The sequence below is a fragment of the Grampus griseus genome (genome assembly GCF_964374135.1).
Source record: "Grampus griseus genome assembly, chromosome: 1".
Classification (NCBI taxonomy): Eukaryota; Metazoa; Chordata; class Mammalia; order Artiodactyla; family Delphinidae; genus Grampus; species Grampus griseus.
This window is the reverse complement of record NC_139017.1, coordinates 154,886,914-154,906,105: the sequence shown is the minus strand read 5'-3', so window position 1 is coordinate 154,906,105 and position 19,192 is coordinate 154,886,914. Positions and strand designations below refer to the sequence as shown.

Sequence of the window (19,192 nt, the reverse complement as noted above, 5' to 3'; positions counted from 1 at the left end):
GGGCTGGGAGAGGCTCGGGGGTCTGCGGCGGTGTGCAAACCACCCCCCACCCCGGGCTGGGAGCACTTTTATTTCTGAGAGGGGTTGGGGAAGGAGGAGGAAGCACGCGTGTGGGTCTGTGTCCAGGAGTGTGTGTGGGTGTGTGGGTGTGTCTGTGCACGGGCGCAGTGCATAGGCATGGGGTCTAGTGCCCCTGTGTCTGTGGGTGCCTGGTGGGTGTGGGCATGTATATGAGCGTGGATTTGAGGTCTGATTTGGAACACCCCCATCTCATGCTCCTCACCACCAGCATCCCCATTAAACTCATAGGTCTGGGAGTCAAGGCCCTTTAGCAATTATTTTTGATATACAGCACAACTGCCCAGCTGCATCTCCTAGCTCTGATGACCTCCCCATCCTCTCCTAGTCAGATAGTAACAGCTGACATTTATGGACTCCTTCCTATGTGCCAGGCTCAGCTCTAAGCCCTTTACATGTGTAAACTTATTGAACTCTCACAAAATGCTATGAGAGAAACACTAACTGCCCCATTTCACAGTTGAAAAAAGTGAGGCACAGCTAGTGAAGATCCGAGACACCTGGGTCCAGTCTGCACTAGGAATCACTATCCTTTGTTGCCTCAACTTCTACTCATTCTCTAGGCTCTTCTTCCTCCAGGAAGTTTTCCTTGATCAGGTGTTCAGAGATCTCATTGCTTTCCTGTTCTTGTTACCTGTTCTTGTTACCTGTTCATGCTGTGATTAGGAGGAAACACTAACACTGGGTTTGGGGTGTGGCCTGTAGGAAACAGGCTGGCAGACATGTCACAGGCTGCCATCAGGGGCCATTCAATCTCCTTAGAGATAGCCACTACAGACCTTTCTCCACTTATAATGGGGTTCCATCCCAATAAACCCATTGTAAATTGACAGCATTGTGAGTAAAAAATGCATTTAATACACCTGACCTACTGAACATCATAGCTTAGCCTAACCTACATTAAACATGCTCAAAACACTCACATTAGCCTACAGTTGGGCAAAATCATCTAACATGAAGCCTGTTTCATAGTAAAGTGTTGAATATCTCATGTGATTTATTGAATACTGTACTGAAAGTGAAAAACAGAATGGTTGTGTGGGTACAGAATGGTTGTAAGTGTATCGGTTGTTTACCCTGATGATTGTATAGCCGACTGGGAGTTGCCTCTGCCCAGCATCCCGAGGGTATTGAGAGACTGACTATCATACTGCATATCACCAGCCTGGGGAAAGATTAAAATTCAGAATTCAAAGTAGGTTTCTACTGAATGCTTATCAGTTTTGCACCACCAAAAAATAAAGTCAGGGCTTCCCTGGTGGCGCAGTGGTTGAGAGTCCGCCTGCCGATGCAGGGGACACGGGTTCGTGCCCCGGTCCGGGAAGATCCCACATGCCACGGAGCGGCTGGGCCCGTGAGCCATGGCCGCTGAGCCTGCGCGTCCGGAGCCTGTGCTCCACAGCGGGAGAGGCCGCAGCAGTGAGAGGCCCATGTACCGGAAAAAAAAAAAAAAAAGTCAAAAAGTCATAAATCAGATTCTCCTAGGTGAGCTGGGGAATGAACCTGGCGTCTGGCCCTCCATCCAACACACCAGGGAAGAGGCACCAGAGACCATCTGCGGTTCCCATGCACAGGAGTCTTCCTCCCAGAGTAAAAATGGGCCAGAAGGAATGAGGATAATGAGAAGGATTAGTGAGGTACAGGGGATCTCCAGCCCAGACATTTGAAGAGAATTCAACAAGCAGCAAAAATTCTGTGGAGCTGCAGAGGATGGTAGCCCTCACAGCCGAGGGCTGCAGCGACACCGGCTTTCAGAGTGATGAAGACTGCTTTGAAAACCAGAACACATCAGGAAATGACAACTCACTAAGGAGTAGAGTTGTGCAAAAGAGAACAAGAAAAGGGCAAACGGGGAAGAGCGAGTCACCACTGAGCAGGATTCTCCAAGAAAGGCTGAAGATGAGGAGGACGGTCGAGAGACACGTCAAAAGGTGCCTGGAAAGGAAGTATGGTACAGTTTATGAGTTTTGTAGGGGACACAAAACAACCCTTAAGTATATCATCTGGGGCATTTTAATAGCAAGTTACCTGGCTCTGGTGATTGCGGCCTGTGTGCTGAACTTTCGCAGAGCCCTTCCTCTTTTCGTGATCACGGTGGTTGCCATCTTCTGTGTGATCTGGGATCACTTCATGGCCAGATATGAGTCTCAAATCGCTCAGTTCCCGTCTCCTGGCTAAAGGCTTCTGGACAGCCATTGGTTCTGGCTGAAGTGGGTGATTTGGGCCTGCCTGATCCTGGGAGTTCTTTTCTGGCTGGTCTTTGACACCACCAGCTTGGGCCAACAGCAGCTGTTGTCCTTCGGTGGACTCCTAATGTACCTTATCCTGACATTTCTATTTTCCAAGCACCCAACCAAAGTTTACTGGAGGCCTGTCTTCTGGGGTATTGGGTTACAGTTTCTTTTTGGGCTTTTGATACTAAGGACGGAAACTGGATTTATGGCTTTTGACTGGTTACGGAGACAAGTTCTGACGTTCCTGGAGTACACTGATGCTGGCTCCACATTTGTCTTTGGTGAGAACTATAAAGACCACTTTTTTGCATTTAAGGTCCCGCCCATCGTGGGTTTCTTCAGCACTGTGATGTCCATGTTGCACTACCTCGGACTGATGCAGTGGATCATTAAAAAGCATTCCCGTGTCCACATCGAAGCAGGAAGGAAGGAGAGAGGATGCAACAGGAAGTCCCCATTCTGAGGAGGGCACCACAGTCTCTGGTGGGAAGGACCACTACAAATTGGGACCATCAACCATGTTTGTTTGAGAGGATGGATGGGTAATGCTAGTGACTATGGGAACATCTCCCGTTGAATCTGTAGTTCCTTCTGGCAATAGATTTGTTGGACAGAGTCTCCACTGCTGGTCCAACCACATTTACCATACGTCACCAAGTCCGAACTCCACACAATCATGCCCACTGGGTTCTCTACCATTGCTGGAAGTGTCTTAGGTGCATTTATTTCTTTTGGGGTTTCATCCTCTCACCTGTTAACTGCTTCAGTTATGTCCACACCTGCAGCATTGGCTATTTCTAAACTTTCTTGACCTGAGAAAGAAACACCTAAAATAACCCTCAGGGAGCATCCTCATCGATTTCCCTGGTGGCAAACATCGCTGTGAATTTGATTGCCTTTCTGGCCCTGTTGTCTTTTGTGAATTCAGCCCCTTCCTGGTTTGGAAACATGTTTGACTACCCACAACTGAGTTTTGAAGTAATATGCTCCTACATCTTCATGCCCTTTTCCTTCATGATGGGAGTGGACTGGCAAGACAGCTTTATGGTTGCCAAACTCATAGGTTATATAAGACATTCTTCAATAAATTTGTGGCTTATCAGAAACTCTCAAAATTGATCCATTTAAGGCAAGAGGGTGGACCCAATTTGTGGATGGTGTGCAGCAATATATGTCGATTAGTGCTGAGACAATTGCCACTGATGCTCTCTGTGGCTTTGCCAATTTCGGTTCCCTAGGCATAGTGATAGGCGGGCGGACTCACATCCATAGCGCTTACCAGCACTTCTGTAGACATCAACCACCATCATGTTTTGGAGAATGCCTTCAACTCCAGCTCAGTTAGAAACACAACCAATGTAGTATCTTGCTGCCAGAGTCTACTGAGCAGTACTGTTGCCAAGGGTCCTGGTGAGGTCATCCCAGAAGGAAACCATAGCCTGTATTTGAAGGACTGCTGCAATTTGTTGAATCCACCAACACTAAACTGCAGTTGGGTTCCTAATAAATTTTGAGTTCAGCCACTTCTCCAACAGAACTCTAAGTACAGGTGCTGAATTTTCTGCTTTGGGGAGGAAAAAAAATGCTATTTCCACAGATTGATACTTCTGTCATGGAATCAGCTTTAATTGGAAAGAAGGAAAACAGGATGAACACTTCAGTCTCCAGTCCCAGAAATGTTTTCTGTCTCAGAAGGAAATTCTAGAGACAATGCTGAGGTGCTTCTTAATGAAGTGCTCATCACCAATGCTCTCAATAGCATAAAGACTAGGTTTTATGAGAAAACACAAACACTAATGACTGGAATAAAGGGGGATTCATACAAAAGAAAGAATGTGAAAAAGGTTTTGGAATACCTTAATTTATTTGTGTTTTCATTTTTGTTCATGCACAAGAGTAATTTTTTTTAATCCATGTGTAAATAGTTGATTTGTGTGTGTGTGTGTGTGTGTGTGTGTGTGTGTGTGTGGTGATGGTGTTGATGATGAAGTAGGGATCTAAATGCCCAAAGGACTCTTTATCTCCGAAGTACAATATACTAGGATATTTCTAGTTACTTTTTTAAAAAATCATAAATCGGGGACTTCCCTGGTGGTCCAGTGGTAAAGAATCCACCTTACAATGCAGGGGACGCGGGTTCAATTCCTGGTCAGGGAACTAAGATCCCACGTGCCACGGGGCAACTAAGCCCGTGCTCCACAACTACGGAGCTTGCGCGCCTCAACTAGAGAGCCCGCGTGCTGCAAACTACAGAGCCCACCCGCTCTGGAGCCTGCACACCACAACTAGAGAGAAGCCTGCGCGCCACAAGGAAGAGCCCGGCGTGCCACAAGGAAAGATCCCGCATATGCCTCAATGAAGATCCCACGCAGCCAAAAATGATAAAATAAAATAAATAAATAATAAATAAATCTTAAAAAAAATCATAAATCGAATCATCGTAAGTCGGGCACCATCTGTACACAGAGCTCCGATATGATATGCCACACCTACTAGGGCTTGGGAGCCCACCTACCTTCCGCAGTCTCCTTATCCTCGTAACTCCTACACTCCTCATTCCACTTCACTCCCTGCCTCCCTGCACCCCAGGTTTTAATCCCATCCCCTGACAACACTTGATGGTGCAGGCCTATTTGGGGTCCCTGGAGAGAAGGTTTCCATGGACCCAGACCTTTCTTCTCCCCAGAGGACCCAGCCCTGCACTACCTCCCTGCCAACCCCTTCCATGCTTCCTCCTGTCCCTCGGGCCTGCTCAGGCCTCTGCTGTGTGCCTTGACCTGTGGGTCTCTGGGTCTCAGCCCCAACCTCATCCCTCATTCCTCCTATTAAGCAAGTCTCCTCAGGTAGGACCAGAAACCTGAGTTAGACTACCCTGCTCCTGGTCATGGGGTTTCACTCTGGCAGGAAGGGGAAGGTGGCTCACTGGCTAAACCCCTCCCTAGTGTATGGAACTTCCCCACTCTTCTCACTGGCCCAGGGACTAAGAAATCCCCACTCAGTGACTTTAAAACAACCTCCCAAGTATAGAAGTCTCCGGCAGAGACCTTCACAGAGGGCAGCTGCAGCTCCCCCTCTCCTTGACTGAGCGGCTAATGCATTAGTCTTTTGGATGCAAGTCTGATCTACCTGCGCAGGCAAGACTTGCTCAAGGGCAGGGCTGGCACTGTAGGGCTTTGTGCAGGGGGCCCTTGATTGTTTTAATGCATACAAAGCATCTTCAGACCCATTTCCTTGTTCAGTCTGTACAGTTGTCACAGGCAAAGAAACAGGGGCAGTCTAGACAGTCTCTGGACCAGGTCTTCTCCACTCAGGTACAGCAGTAGCCTCAGAGCTTCCCACTATCAGGCCTGATGGCCAGCGTGCCTGATTGGAAACAGCAATTCTTGGCTGGGTCAGCTCATCCACTGGGGTCCTGCCTCAACATCCCGGCCCCAAACTCTGCTGGCCTGGCTCCAGCCCTGACTTCCTGCTCTTGTCAAGCTCCTTCCCTAACTCACCACCACACCAGGGTCTGGGTCTGTCCCTAAACCCAGGATTGGCAGGGCTCCTGTCAACGTGCAATTCACCACACTTGTTCCTTGGCCTGGCTTTCGCCTTTTTCTCAGCTCAGAAAGCTCTCTTATGGAGAGGAATATTAGGCAGCTTTATTTTTTAAAAGCCTTTTTAAAATGATGTCTTTTAAATTTTAGATTCAGACTCCTTAAGGAAAAATTTGATTGTTTTTCTGTGAAAAAGTTAAGTGTGCATCACAAAAGCACTATCTATAATAATTCTTATTAATATAGTTTACTATGTGCCAGGTACATACAGTATTTTGCATAGTATAGATCCATTTAACCCTTGCAACAATCCTATGAGGTAGTTACTACTATTGTCTTTATTTTAAGATGAGGAAACTGGAGAACAGAGAAGTTAATTGATTTGCCCAAGGTCACAGAGACAGAAAGAAATGGCGCCAACATCCAAATCCAGGGGTCTGGCTTCTGAGTCTGTGCTCTTAACCACCGGTTTTACTCAGAAAAGCCTTCATGCATTCAGGAAAGGGGCCTTTTCTGAAAATTCACCCTCTTGTGCTCTGAGGGCTTGATGTTGTCTTGTTAGAAATCCTCACAGTTAAAGTTATTCAAATCTAGTTACAGCCCTTTGCTAGAACAACGTCTCTTAATAAATGGAACTTATTAAAACTGGTCCAGTATCAGGACTTCCCTGGTGGTGCAGTGGTTAAGAATCCGCCTGCCAATGCAGGGGACACGAGTTAGAGCCCTGGCCCGGGAAGATCCCACATGCCGTGGAGCAACTAAGCCCGTGCGCCACAACTACTGAGCCTGCGTTCTAGAGTCCGTGAGCCACAACTACTGAGCCCATGTGCTGCAACTACTGAAGCCCGCGCACCTAGAGCCAGTGCTCCGCAACAAGAGAAGCCACCACAATGAGAAGTCCACGCACTGCAACAAAGAGTAGCCTCCTCTCGCCACAACTAGAGAAAGCCCGTGCGCAGCAACAAGGACCCAACGCAGCCAAAAATAAATATAAAATAAATAATTTTTTTTTTTTAAAAAAAGAGTCCGCTCGCCAATGCAGGAGACATGGGTTTGAGCCCTGATCCGGGAGGATCCCGCATGCTGCGGAGCAGCTAAGCCCGTGCACCACAACTACTGAAGCCTGTACACCTAGAGTCCGTGCTCTGCAACAAAGAGAAGCCACCGCAATGAGAAGCCCGCACACTGCCACGAAGAGTAGCCCCCGCTGTCCACAACTAGAAAAAGTCCTCGTGCAGCAACGAAGACCCAATGCAGCCAAAAATAAATAAATAAAATAAATAAATTTATTTTTTAAAAAAAGAAAAAGAAATAATGAGACATACCTTAAAAAAAAAAAAAAACTGGTCCAGTATCGTTTCTGTTTAAATGTCAAATGTCGAGATAACAAGAATTATTAATGTCCTGGGTCACTGTTTCAGCAAGAAGTATACTTTGTGAGGTTTAAAATATATATACCTTGTTGGGGAGGGATAATAGGAAATATTAGATTTCTCTGGAATGTTTCCATTTTTATAAGTAGAATTAATTTTTATTTGTATAATTTAAAACAATCAATAAAATATGCCTTTATCTGATCAATCAAAATATGCCTCCCGTAGCACGAAGCCTCTAAGATGGCCCCTGATGACCCCTCCCCCCCGTGTACTCAGAGCCTTGTGTAATATTCTCCCTTTAAGCAACCTTTTTTTTTTTTTTGGCGGTAGAGGGCCTCTCACCGCTGCGGCCTCTCCCATTGCGGAGCACAGGCTCCCGACGCACGGGCTCAGCGGCCATGGCTCACGGGCCCAGCCGCTCTGCGGCATGTGGGATCTTCCTGGACCGGACCGGGGCGCGAACCCGCGTCCCCTGCATCGGCAGGCGTACCCTCAAGCACTGCGCCACCAGGGAAGCCCGCAACTTATTTTTAACCAATAAAATATGGCAACACTGAGGAATGTCACTTCTGTGATTAGGTGGCAGGAAACTGTGACTTCTGTCTTGTTAATACTCTATAACTTTCTTGGCTTGCGTGATTTGATGAAGCAAGCTGCCCACATGGAAGGAACTAAAAGTGATCTCCAGCCTACAGCCCTCCGGGAACTGAATGCTCCCAACAAAGGAGACCAGGGACCTTGGACTGACATCTTTTTTTTTTTTTAAAAGGTCAGTATGCGGTGTTTTTTTTAAAAATTTTAATTAATTAATTAATTAATTCATTTATGGCTGCGTTGGGTCTTCGTTGCTGTGTGCAGGCTTTCTCTAGTTGCAGGGAGCGGGGGCTACTCTTTGTTGCGGTGCAGGAGCTTCTCATTGCAGTGGCTTCTCTTGTTGTGGAGCATGGGCTCTAGGTACGCAGGCTCAGTAGTTGTGGCACATGGGCTTAGTTGCTCCGCGGCATGTGGGATCCTCCCAGACCAGGGCTCGAACCCATGTCCCCTGCATTGGCAGGCAGATTCTTAACCACTGTGCCACCAGGGAAGCCCCTGGAAGGACATCTTGATTGCAGCTCGCTGAGAGAGTCCTGACCTACAGAAATTGTGATTGTTTTAAGTCACTAAGTTTTAGGGTAATTTGTTATGCAATAGTAAATACTACAGTACTACACCAACCGCAGTTGGTTGAATCCAAGGAGGTAGAACCATGGATATGGAAGGACTGCGTATATGGAGGGCTGACTATACGTTACACACAGATTTTCGACTGCACGGTGGGTTGGTGCCCCTAACTCCTGCGTTGTTCAAGGGTCAACTGTAATATACTTTCTTTATAAAAGTATTGAATTTTTTAGAAACTAATTTATGAATCATCATACAAACTAATGTAAAATAGAAGATCTAATCTCGATTGGCGCCAACAAATATCTGAAGTCATGTACATGTACTATAACTACATCTGTGTCAGAACCATCTAAGGACCCTGACTCAGTCTTTCACAATCAGACCCCCCTTCAGGGAAGTAGTGGCTCCAGGGCAGGTTGAGTATATGAGCGTGATATAGGAGTGTCGGAGGTGCACATGTGTCCCTCACAATTGACGCCCCTCCCTTTCAGGCCCAAAGGTGCCTTAGGACAAGGACAATCCCATATGGGGCTCTTGGGCAGAGGCCCCGTCAGACTGAGAGGCCCCTGAAGAAAGATTCCCCCCACATCCACCTCCCCATATCCCCCCATGAGACTGCCAGCCAGAGCAGACTGAATTCCTCCCCCCAGTGTCTTTCCCAACACCCACGCCCCAGCTCCCAGCCCAGAACCCTGCTCAAAAGGGGAGCTCAGACAGTGAGGAAAAGAGGCCACCTAACAACAGGTAGAATAGAAACACAAACCCAAGAAATGAATTTCTTTGCCCCAGTTTATCTTCGTTGGTCCAGAGGCCAGGTTCACACTCAACATGCAAAAGTGAGACGCAGAGTTCCCAGGGCCATTGTTTCAGCGTCACTCCCTGTACCTCTCACCTATGCACCCACTCATTTTACAGATAGGGAGACAGGGCCAGAGGCATCAGTGACCTCTGTGTCACTGCTCACCTATCAGGATTTTGCATCCTCTTGGCTCCCAAAAGCAAAGCAGGGAGCTCAACTACTTTAGTCCTTGGTTCTCTCCAGAACTCACCCGCTCTCCACCTCACGGAGCCTCTCCTCTGCTGGGGCCTGTCAAGCCCATGCACTCACAGAAGAGGGTATGGCCCAGCATCCTAAGAGCTTCCAGTGGCTGGACTGACACTGCCCACTGCCCACTCTGGAGAGCCAAACTGTGGCTCCTCCTGGCCCAGACAGTCTGATTTCAGAGAAATTGACCAAATTAATTTGACACCTAATGTTGCTACAGCCAGAGAGGCACAGCAAGTAGAAGCACAGAGAGGGAAGTAAGATTTTTCTCCAGCAGCCTTGGAACACCTCTCCACTCCTTGCAAGCTTAGAAAGCACACATTCCTTTTCTTTTTTCTTTTTTATTGAGGTGTAGTTGACATATGACATTATATTAACACAGATTCCTTTTCATCAGAAGCTTAAGTCAATATGGTTTGCAACAGCTCCCTTGCAGTGGAGAGGTGTGATTTGTTTGGAACTGGTATTGTAGAATTCCCATTCTCCTAGTCTTCTCAGGGTTCTGCCATCATCATCTCCCCCATCCCCATCTCCCACGTGCCCAATGGCTGAGTTCAAGTGGGGCAGTCCCCTATCTTCTCCTCTGATCCCGCCTCCATGCCTGCCATGGTGTCCATCACCATTCTAGCTCCCTTCCCTGATACCAGTTCTCTACCAATTGCCTTGGCAAGATTGCAGCCAAAAAACCATAATAGGCCAGAGTAGTGACCTAACTTCCTACAGCAAATCCACCATCAGGGACAACAGCCTTAGCAGAGCAAGATCTGGGAGGAGTGAAGGGGAGGGATAAGGAGAGGTAGCCGAGAAATCCAAGAGAAAGGCTCAGCCACAGTCTTCAGATACTGAGAGCAGGCTAGCCTTCTCTCCAGGGAGCAGTGGGACCCTGTGGAGAAAAAAGGCTAGTGGAGACCACGGGTAACATAAGGTATGCATGGATGCCCCACGTGTGCAACTGAACATATATTTGCACACACTTGCTCCAGAGTCAGCCTGCAAATATACATGCTCCTAATGTATACATCCCATGCACGCACCTGCACACATGCACCCCTACACATAGGCCTGCACACACAAGGGCTCACTCACAAACACCCACCACAAATCTGCACGCTCAAACTCACTCATACAGAAACACACATCTTTTGCATATATATCTTCACTCATGCACACATACACACACCGTGGGGTACCCATCCACACATGCATATACAAACTTACTTCCTCCTACATACATACTATACATACACATATGTACATACTCACACATAGGGCTGCTGCTTCTCACGTGGCCTGTGCACATCTGCCTACATGCTAGCACTGACATACTCACTTATGCTTCCCTGCACTCACACCAGCAAAGAATCTGTACTTGCTTGTGCACAACACACATGTCTGCAAATATATACATAAACCCTTGCACCCCTGTGCAGAGACGCCCTTAGCCCTGGTCCTGGGGTGTGGATGGTGCTGCCCTCTGTTGGAAACAGCGGATAAGCTCCTTCCGGTTGTCTAGAATGGTGTCAAAGCTCTCCTGCAGACGGGCCTGCTGGTCAACCAACTGGTGCTGCAGGCCCCGGATCCACTGGAGCAGGGCCAGGCGACGGTACATCACCAAGTGCACATGGTGCTTCTCCTTCTCCTGCTCTTTATAGCGCTCTTGAGCCTGCAGCTGCTGTACGGCCTGGGCCACCGAGGGCAGAAGGGGAGCTGGAGGGTCAGGGCCAGGAGGGGTCCCACAGGCAGGCTCAGGGCTGCAGCTAGGGCTGTCAATGCTCAGGGAGCTGCTGGCATAGCCATTGTCCTCCAGAGGGGAGCAGACTGTGCTGGCACCACCCATCTTCTCAGGCCCAGCTCCAGGGATCTCTGCCCCCTCTGGTGGGCTGCGGACCTCCCCCTCAGGGAGTCCAGGATCCTGGAAGTCCTGGTTGTCAGAGGGCAACTCAGAGAAGCTCCTCGTCAGTATGGGTTCCACTTGGCCTGGCATCCCATGCCAGTTCTCATTGGTATCTTTGGCACTTGCCATGAAGTTGGAGTTGCTGTCTGGTTGAAGCTCGGGCTGACATACTCCAGGAGGCGCGTCCCCCGGGAACTGCCCCCCTTCAGCTACCCCTGGCTGGATGGCAAACATCTGGTCTGTCAAAGGGAAGCAGAGAATGAGTCAGAGCAGGACAGGGTGGGGTGCCTGAAGTAGAGGCAGCCTAGCAGCAGGGACAAGGCTGCTCCTTTCCCTTGGCTCTGGTAACACCTCCCTTGGTGGTTTTCCTCTTCCCTCTCTGACTGCTGATTCAGTCTCCTCACAGGGTTTTCCCGCAGCCCTGAGGCAGGCTGTCCTCTGATCTCTCTGCCTCTAGTTAAAAATGTAAGTTTGTCATGGCTCCCTCCCTAACCTCCCGCTAACCCTCTTCCGGCCTGCAAGGCCGTGCTTCATCTGGCCCCGGCTCACTGCTCCAGACTTGCCTCTTGCCACTCTGCCTCCACACTGCTCAGAGATCTCCAGACACACCGTTATTCTCCTCATACAACTCCCTGGGCCTATAATATCCTTCCTCTCCCCTTCCCTCTAAGCTCTTCCCTTCTGCACCCAGCAAATTCCTTTTCATACTTCAAAACGCAGCTCTAGTACGCCCACTTCCCTGAAGCTATCGTGATATCCTCCCCACTGCCCCGATATACACGAACACACACAGTTAACTATGCCTTCCTCAGGATCCCCACTGCCCTGGGTATATGCTGTCTTATTCATGTTTGTTTCTTGTCCCCGGTACATAGTTTATGATCAATAAATGTCTATTCAGCTTTTTTTTGTTTTTGTTTTCTACCTTGTAATAGCAGCTTACTGGCTCCCTAGCTAGACATGGAATTCCTCTATATACCCTCCATCATATTCAGGAGCCAGCACAGAACGTGGCACTAAGCAGGCATCAGCACATCCTTGCTGAGTGAGTAAGTGAATGGGGGAGGGGGACTGCAGTGGGCTATCTATGCTCAGGGAGACGGGCCAAGAGTAGCAGAGGCTACTGCTGACTGCCCAGGGCTGGAAGAGCTGGGTTGGGTTCCCTTCTCTGCCCAGTGAGGAAGCCCTTCTCCCACTGACAAGCGTCTCTTCTGACCTTGCCCCTTCCCTCCATGTATAGTACTATCCCGGGTCCCTGCCTCTGGCTTGCTCCATCCTGAGGCCCTAGAGAGAGAACACACCACATTATTCTTTCCTCCCCAATAACTGACTTCTCCCAAAATTAGGGTTTAAATTGACAAGAAGTTCCTACTGACCATAAACTACTAGGATTAGAAAAACTGGGGATCAGTAAGAGTGAGGGAGAGCGTAAGTGGAGGTGGCAGGGACCCTCCCCACATCCAGGTGGGAAGAAGTCCTGGGGGCAATGGTGTAGGGACAGTCCCTTCGTAATCTACAGACTCCATCCCTTTAAGCAAGGTGCCTGGATATGTCCCCGCCCAAATGTTTTCTATTTTCTAAATTTGGGCGGGGCCGTGAAGGCAGCTGGAATGAGGTGGGGGTCTTGCTAAGGACCTAGGGGTTCTCGGAGACGGTAAAATGGGAACCGAGACACCCCAGGATCAGGCTTCTCTCTAAGCTAATCCACAATTTGTGTGTGGGAGAGCGCTCTGTAAGGATGGGGGGAGGCGGCCTCCCTTCCTGCCTAGCCTTGCGGGAGAGGGACACTACCCCCAGGAGACAGAGGATACTGACCGTCCATCCCTAATCTCTCCAAAAGAGGCAGCTGGGCAGAGGCTGTGACCCCCGCCCCCTGCTAGGGTCCAAACCCTCCCGCTCCGGGCCCCGACTCACGGCCTGGAGGCGCCGCCCCGCCCGGCTGGCTCTGGTTCCGAGCGCCCGCGGCGGGAACTCGTCCCTCGGGGCTGGGCGGAGGGGAGGGTAGAGGAATCCCTCGGCTTGGGCGTCCACGCGGACCGGCGCGTGGGGTGTGGGATCCCGGGCCGTGAGCCCAATGCAAGCCGGGACTGCCGAGTCAGGCGGCGTCAGCGCGGCAGGGCGGGGCACCCTGGCCCACGTGTGCCGGTTCGGTTTTCCGCGGAGCCGCGCGCCTGCCGGAGCGTCGGAATCGCCTCCCCCGCCTTCGGCAGCCCGGACCGAAGCCTTGCAGGTCCTGTTTAATTCCCTAACCGCATTTACTGGGTCGCTCCGATCGGTTTTCCTCACTGCAGATACAGTGACATTTTCAGAATGAAAATCTGATCATGTCACCACCCTCCTGCCTAAAACCCTTCAATGGCTTTCGCATTGCAGGGTAAATCCTAAGGCTGCAGCCGCAGGGCTCTGAGCATCCTGCTCTCTCTCTCCAGCTTCAGCCTTTGCCCTTCAGTCTCTGGAACTGGGTCTCATGCTTCTTTCTGCCACACTGTTCCCTCTGCCTAAAATTCTCTTCCCCCTCTCATATTTAAGATCTCTTTTCAGATAAACCTTTTCTGACCTCCTAGGCCGGATTAGTTCCCCCTTTTATATTATCCCAGGGCATTTTGATCCTTTTCTTGATAGCATCTATCACAATTTGAAGTTATATGTTCCTTTTGTGCTTATTTAATTAAAGTCACTTACTGAACAGAGTAATCGCTTACTCTAATGATAAGACCAAAAAGCACTGGCTGCTGTTAGGGAGAGGCAGCCCCAGAAAGAAGTCTGGGACAAGTTTAGCCTTTAGGGCACATGAGCTTCCAGGAGGTCCCTTCCTACCCCCCAGCTTTACTGAGTAAACCAAGCAATTGGCTATACCTTCCTCCTGCTACCCCCTCCCTGCCACCAATTAAAAACAAACAAAACAAAACTATGGATTCATCTTTGAATCATAATACGTTAAAAAATACCCTTGTCTTTCCCGCCTCCCTTTCTTTTGCTTTTTTTGTTTTAAAAGAAGAATTTGAGTCTGATCTCCATAATGAGGCATCCTCTTCCATTTCCAACTTAATTCCAGTTTACCATTCTGCAACCTAGAGATTAAATGGCAAATTAAATCACACCAACAAATCCTATATACAAAATAAGGGAAATGGAAGAGAAAAAAAAAAACATTTCATGATTACGACAACTCCTATTTTAAGAGGGAAAAGGAAATAAAAAGGAAAAGGAAGAAGTAACTCAAGCTTTGGACACTCCCCCAGCTAAAAATATACACTTGGAGACCTCAGCCCCATTTCTACATCAGGTTCTGAGGCCTAACTAGTCTCGCTTTTCCCTTATCCACTGCAAGTTCCCCTTACCTTCAGCTGGAGTTTTTTTCCTTATGAGGTGACCCAAATCCTCACTTGTAAAGTCTCTGAGCTTTGGTGGTCTGCAGTGATACAGGTCTTCCTATGTCATAAAGTCACGACAAAATCTCATTGTTTGTTTGGTGGGCCCTGAATAGCTCCTCCTCATACCTCTCCTGTCTCTCCCAGCTCTAATTAGGTGGGTCATATGGAAGCCTGATGAATCTAGGAATAGGACTCCCACTCTAGGTGTCAGAGTCCTTCTCTGGGACTTTTTGAAATAAAATTAAAGGAAGACAAAGCAGGGAAGATGTGAGCCTAGGGCTGTAACAATCACATTTCCTGCCAAATAGAAGTCAGTCTGTAGTAGGAGAAAATAGTGCTGACATACAGACACAGAAAGACAGAAGTCCTGGTGATGGTCCTGTCCCTGTTTCCTGAGGCCTTGGTATACCTTGCAGCAAGACCCTAATTTTGCCAAGCCTAACTTGAGTGGAATTTCTTTCACTGGCAATCAAAAGAATCTTGATTAATACAAGAGCACAAGGTGGTCCCCTGGGTCCCACTGAGGTACCTCTCAGCGCTCATTAAGTAGTAGCAACTCTGTTTCCCCTTAATAGCCATTATCAGCCTACAAGTGTGACCTCCTTTCTTCTATTCCTCTAGTATTACGAGGAGCCCAAAACGCAGTGGAATCGTCTCTGCATTCCCTGGTTAGAAACATTTCTCCCTAGATGCTAAAACCTCCTGAACCGCAGAATGTCGAATATCAGAGACAGGAAGCAACTCTCCGAGAAAGTCATTAGGTACAATCACATAAGATGCCACACCTACCTCTACCTCTTCCTATGTATTCTGGTTACAAAAAAAAACAAGAATTATATATTGATTGTTGATCTAAAGCCTATATTTTACTCAGCGTGCAATAACCTGACATAGCTGAGTCATCAGTTGGTCACTCCATTGTTCTATAAAGCTGATTATCTCTAAATAACATAATACCTGACAGGTAAATTGAATTCCAAGGGCATCAGAATGTAGCTTCTCTTTTCTTAGGCAAGGATAATCTTGGGTGGGATACTCTAGCACGTATAATTAATGCAGTAAGTACTCAGACAGTGGTCCTGGCAGCTCCATGACTTTCAAGAGAGCTGGGAGCCTGGAGAACAAAAAACCCCAGGAAGGCAGGGGCATCCATGACCACAGAAAAGCAGATATACAGATGTCTGTTATTCAGTCACCAGAGGCTTCTTCAGTCAGGATGCCAGGGAATCAGTCACCCCAGGTGAAGGGGTGTCTGTAGCTGTGTCCACCCAGCTACATAGATTGCAGGGACTTAACTGGCAGGGACACAGAAATCACCAGAGATGGACAGTACCAGCCCAAACAGGGCTCTGCAGAAGGCCAGCTCATCATGAAGATCTAGCAGTGGAAAGTGATTCGCTATCTTGTTGAGCAGATGTCAGAGCCAAGACTGGCTAGCAGTGAGTGGCCAGATCCAGGCCCTAGGGGCCTGGGATGTGAGGCAAGGAGACAAGGGAGGCTGAGAGGAATTTCTACTTCAGGGAATAGGACCGGCATGAGTTCCTCTATAGATGGATAATTTCTCAATGTCAGTACTCCCAGGAAAAAAGAGATGGCTAGGATCAAGGTGTTTTAATCTCAAGGACCTTGCCCCTTCCCATTCATTTATTCATATTCAGGACACAGTTACACAGGGCTACTTTGTGCCAGGTAATGTGCTGAGGATTAAAAGCAGAATCAGAAGTGGTGGTGGCCTCGGAGAGCTCTCTGTTTAGAAAGGGAAATAGAAAAGAGTGGGCTGTACAACGTGACAGGTCCTACAACAGAGCTAGAAGGCAAAAGTAATGAGCCCAAAAGACGGGAAGGAAAAGGCTTCACAGAGGTGATATTTGAGCCAGGTTTTGAAGGATGAATAGAAGCTCACCGAGAGAAAGCAGAAGGCAGCGGAAACTGTATGCTGTGTGCGTGTTCAGATAACACAGAGGAGGCCAGTGTGTCTGGAGCTTGGGAGGAAATGGAGATGGGAGGTGAGGCTGGAGGATAAAGTTGGCCCAGTTGTGAAAGGCCTTAACCTGCGTTCCAAGGAGCTTGGGCTTCATCCTGTGAACGGCAGGGAAATAACTGAGGAAGCCCCCAAAGATTCCACATCAAAACAAAGCACAGGCATCTAATCCTGGGGGACAAGCTCCATTGTGACCTGCTTTCTTCTCTTTTCCTGAGCTCATATCACCTGTCAACTTCCCACATAGCTTTGGGAACTTGGACAAATCAAAGCATTTTAACTCTTTTAGGTTAAATAAAGATAATATGCCTTGAACACTGTTAAATAACATTAAAATTGTGAACACTGTTACTTGGGCTCCTAAGGCCAGGCAGAGCCCTGGAGGACCTTTGAAGTACCTGAGAGCCCTTAAGGCAGAAAAAAAACATTCTCCAGAATTAGCTCAGCTCAGCAAAGGAAGGCCTAGGAAGCTGGTGACCTAGTTGTTTTGTTCATCCATTTCTCTACCACCCCTTAAAGGTAAAGTGTCACTCTCATCTATCCAGAAATTGATGTGTGATCACCTTAGGTAAGATGTGTCCCTTCTCCACCCCCAACATGGCTGTTTTCTCAGCTGTAAAATGAGGGGCTGGTACATCAAACCTGAAGTTTTACAGCTTTTTTTTGTCTTAAGCCTTAGAATCATCCTTTTCCAACAAAATCTTTGTAATATACCCAGTTTGAGTTCTCTCCTGCCCTGAACCATCCACCCTGAACAGCTCCTGAGGGACCTCCCAGGAAGCTTTTTTTTTTTTTTTTTTTGCGGTACGCGGGCCTCTCACTGCTGTGGCCTCTCCCGCTGCAGAGCACAGGCTCCAGACGTGAAGGCCCAGCGGCCATGGCTCACGGGCCCAGCCGCTGTGCGGCATGTGGGATCCTCCCGGACTGGGGCATGAACCTGCACGAACCTGCGTCCCCTGCATTGGCAGGCGGACTCCCAACCACTGCACCACCAGGGAAGCCCCCCCAGGAAGCTTTTAAAGCTCAGTGGGGCAGTTCCAAATGTACTGCTCCACATTAACCTGGGAGATGAATTTCTCTTCCCAAGCCCCCCTGCATCCTCCCTCCTGACCCTGAAGGGAAAAAGGAGAAACTGAGGTGTGTTTTGGAGATGCTGGAAGCCTGAAAGTTAGCATAGACTCTTTCTCCCCAATGCACCCAAATGGTAAATAGCCTCTCTTCCACCAGGAGCCCAGAGAAGCCAAATCCAAGGTCCCAGAGCCCACAACAGAGTGAGGTAGAGAAGCCGATCTGAAGGGAGAATGAGAGAAGGGAGTGCCTGTTCCACCCCCTTCCTAGCAGCTGCCTCCAAGGGCTCCATAATCCCCCTGCCCTCTCCTCCACCCCACCCTCGAGCCGCCCACCTCTCCTCCACCCACCCATTCGTCAGTAGGAGGGCACGCTATCAGCACAGCCTTTCAGGGACTGACAGGTCCTTTCTGGGTGCCCCCCACACGTAACCACTTAACCTCCAGCACAAAGGGCCAGGCTGAATGGGCTTGAAGCCGGTGGCTCGTGCGGAGGGGGAGGCCTCAATAGGATTTGGGGAGCTGGGTGTATAAACTGCTCTGCTCCAGCAGCCCTCAATGGAGGAGCTGGAGTCGGGGCATGTGCCGAGGGGAGGAGCCCGGCAGCTGCATCCCACCCCTGAACAATGATTTATTCATTCTTCTGGCACACACAGAGAAAACAGACTGGGGGAACGTGGCTCCACAAATCGCCCTCGGCCTCAGCTGATTCCCACGGCAATCGGGCAATCACCGTGCCCCGTCCCACCCTGCCCCTCCCGTTCTCCGTAAGGAAGTGGAGTACACCATGGGAGGCCTTCAGTAGCCTGAAGGTCAGGCAGGCATGCTCTTTGAATAGGCTCCACTCAATCTCAATCTCCCTCTCTGAAAGCTTCCTCGTCAGGTTTTCCTCAAACCCATTTCACAGCCAGAGAAACTCCTGCAGGAAAAAAAAAAAAAAGGCATATAGCTTGGCCTGTCTCAGGACTGCCCCAGGGGAAGGGCTGAGAAGGAAGCAGGAAGTTGGGGAGCTTAGCCTAGAAATAACTGACTAGTAATGGGAATGCAATAAAGGCTTGCTGATAAGTTAATGGCATTCTCTAGCCACATCTGGCTCCAATTCCTGGAAGAATCTTCGGGAGAAATTTGGGGAGTAGGGAACAGAAAGAAGGCAGGTAAGCAAAGATGCTAAAACCAGTAGACCAAAAAAAAAAAAAAATGTCGGGTGGGTGGTTTCAGGAAGCTAAATTGTGACAAGAATAAATTCGCTTTTGCCCTCTTACCTCCATACCTCATGTCATCAGAGCCAGTTCACACAGAAAAATCATCATAATAAATAAAACTAAAAAATCAATAATGTTAGCAGAACAGGGAGAACCAGATTGAAGTGACCATCCTCAGACTGGCCCCTGGGCCTCCTATCCCCAAGCTCATAATTACCTTGTCACACAGAAAACAAAT

General features: G+C 48.8%; 2 protein-coding genes and 1 pseudogene across 3 annotated transcripts in view; 1 reads left to right on the top strand and 2 right to left on the bottom strand.

Annotated features, from left to right (window-relative positions):
- LOC309832998 (solute carrier family 28 member 3-like) overlaps positions 1–3,826 on the top strand; it is a 63,855-nt pseudogene extending 60,029 nt beyond the window's left edge. The window contains exons 3-4 of the transcript in view: positions 1,733–2,716; positions 2,844–3,826. The product of the transcript in view is annotated as a solute carrier family 28 member 3-like (transcript). The remainder of the gene's footprint in view (positions 1–1,732; positions 2,717–2,843) is intronic.
- Positions 3,827–9,779: 5,953 nt separating this feature from the next.
- LOC309827083 (UPF0500 protein C1orf216) lies at positions 9,780–13,306 on the bottom strand. The gene is made up of 2 exons (XM_082661589.1): positions 13,245–13,306; positions 9,780–11,569 (listed from the first exon to the last, which is right to left on the bottom strand). Exon 2 carries the CDS (start codon positions 11,562–11,564, stop codon positions 10,875–10,877), a length of 690 nt encoding a protein of 229 aa, XP_082517715.1. The 5' UTR covers positions 11,565–11,569; positions 13,245–13,306; the 3' UTR covers positions 9,780–10,874.
- Positions 13,307–14,904: 1,598 nt separating this feature from the next.
- Positions 14,905–19,192, bottom strand: part of CLSPN (claspin) — a gene marked incomplete at both ends in the record, with an annotated part of 37,618 nt that continues 33,330 nt past the window's right edge. Inside the window, one exon of the mRNA XM_082678664.1 lies at positions 14,905–14,934. Coding sequence (XP_082534790.1) covers positions 14,905–14,934 — 30 coding nt within the window. The remainder of the gene's footprint in view (positions 14,935–19,192) is intronic.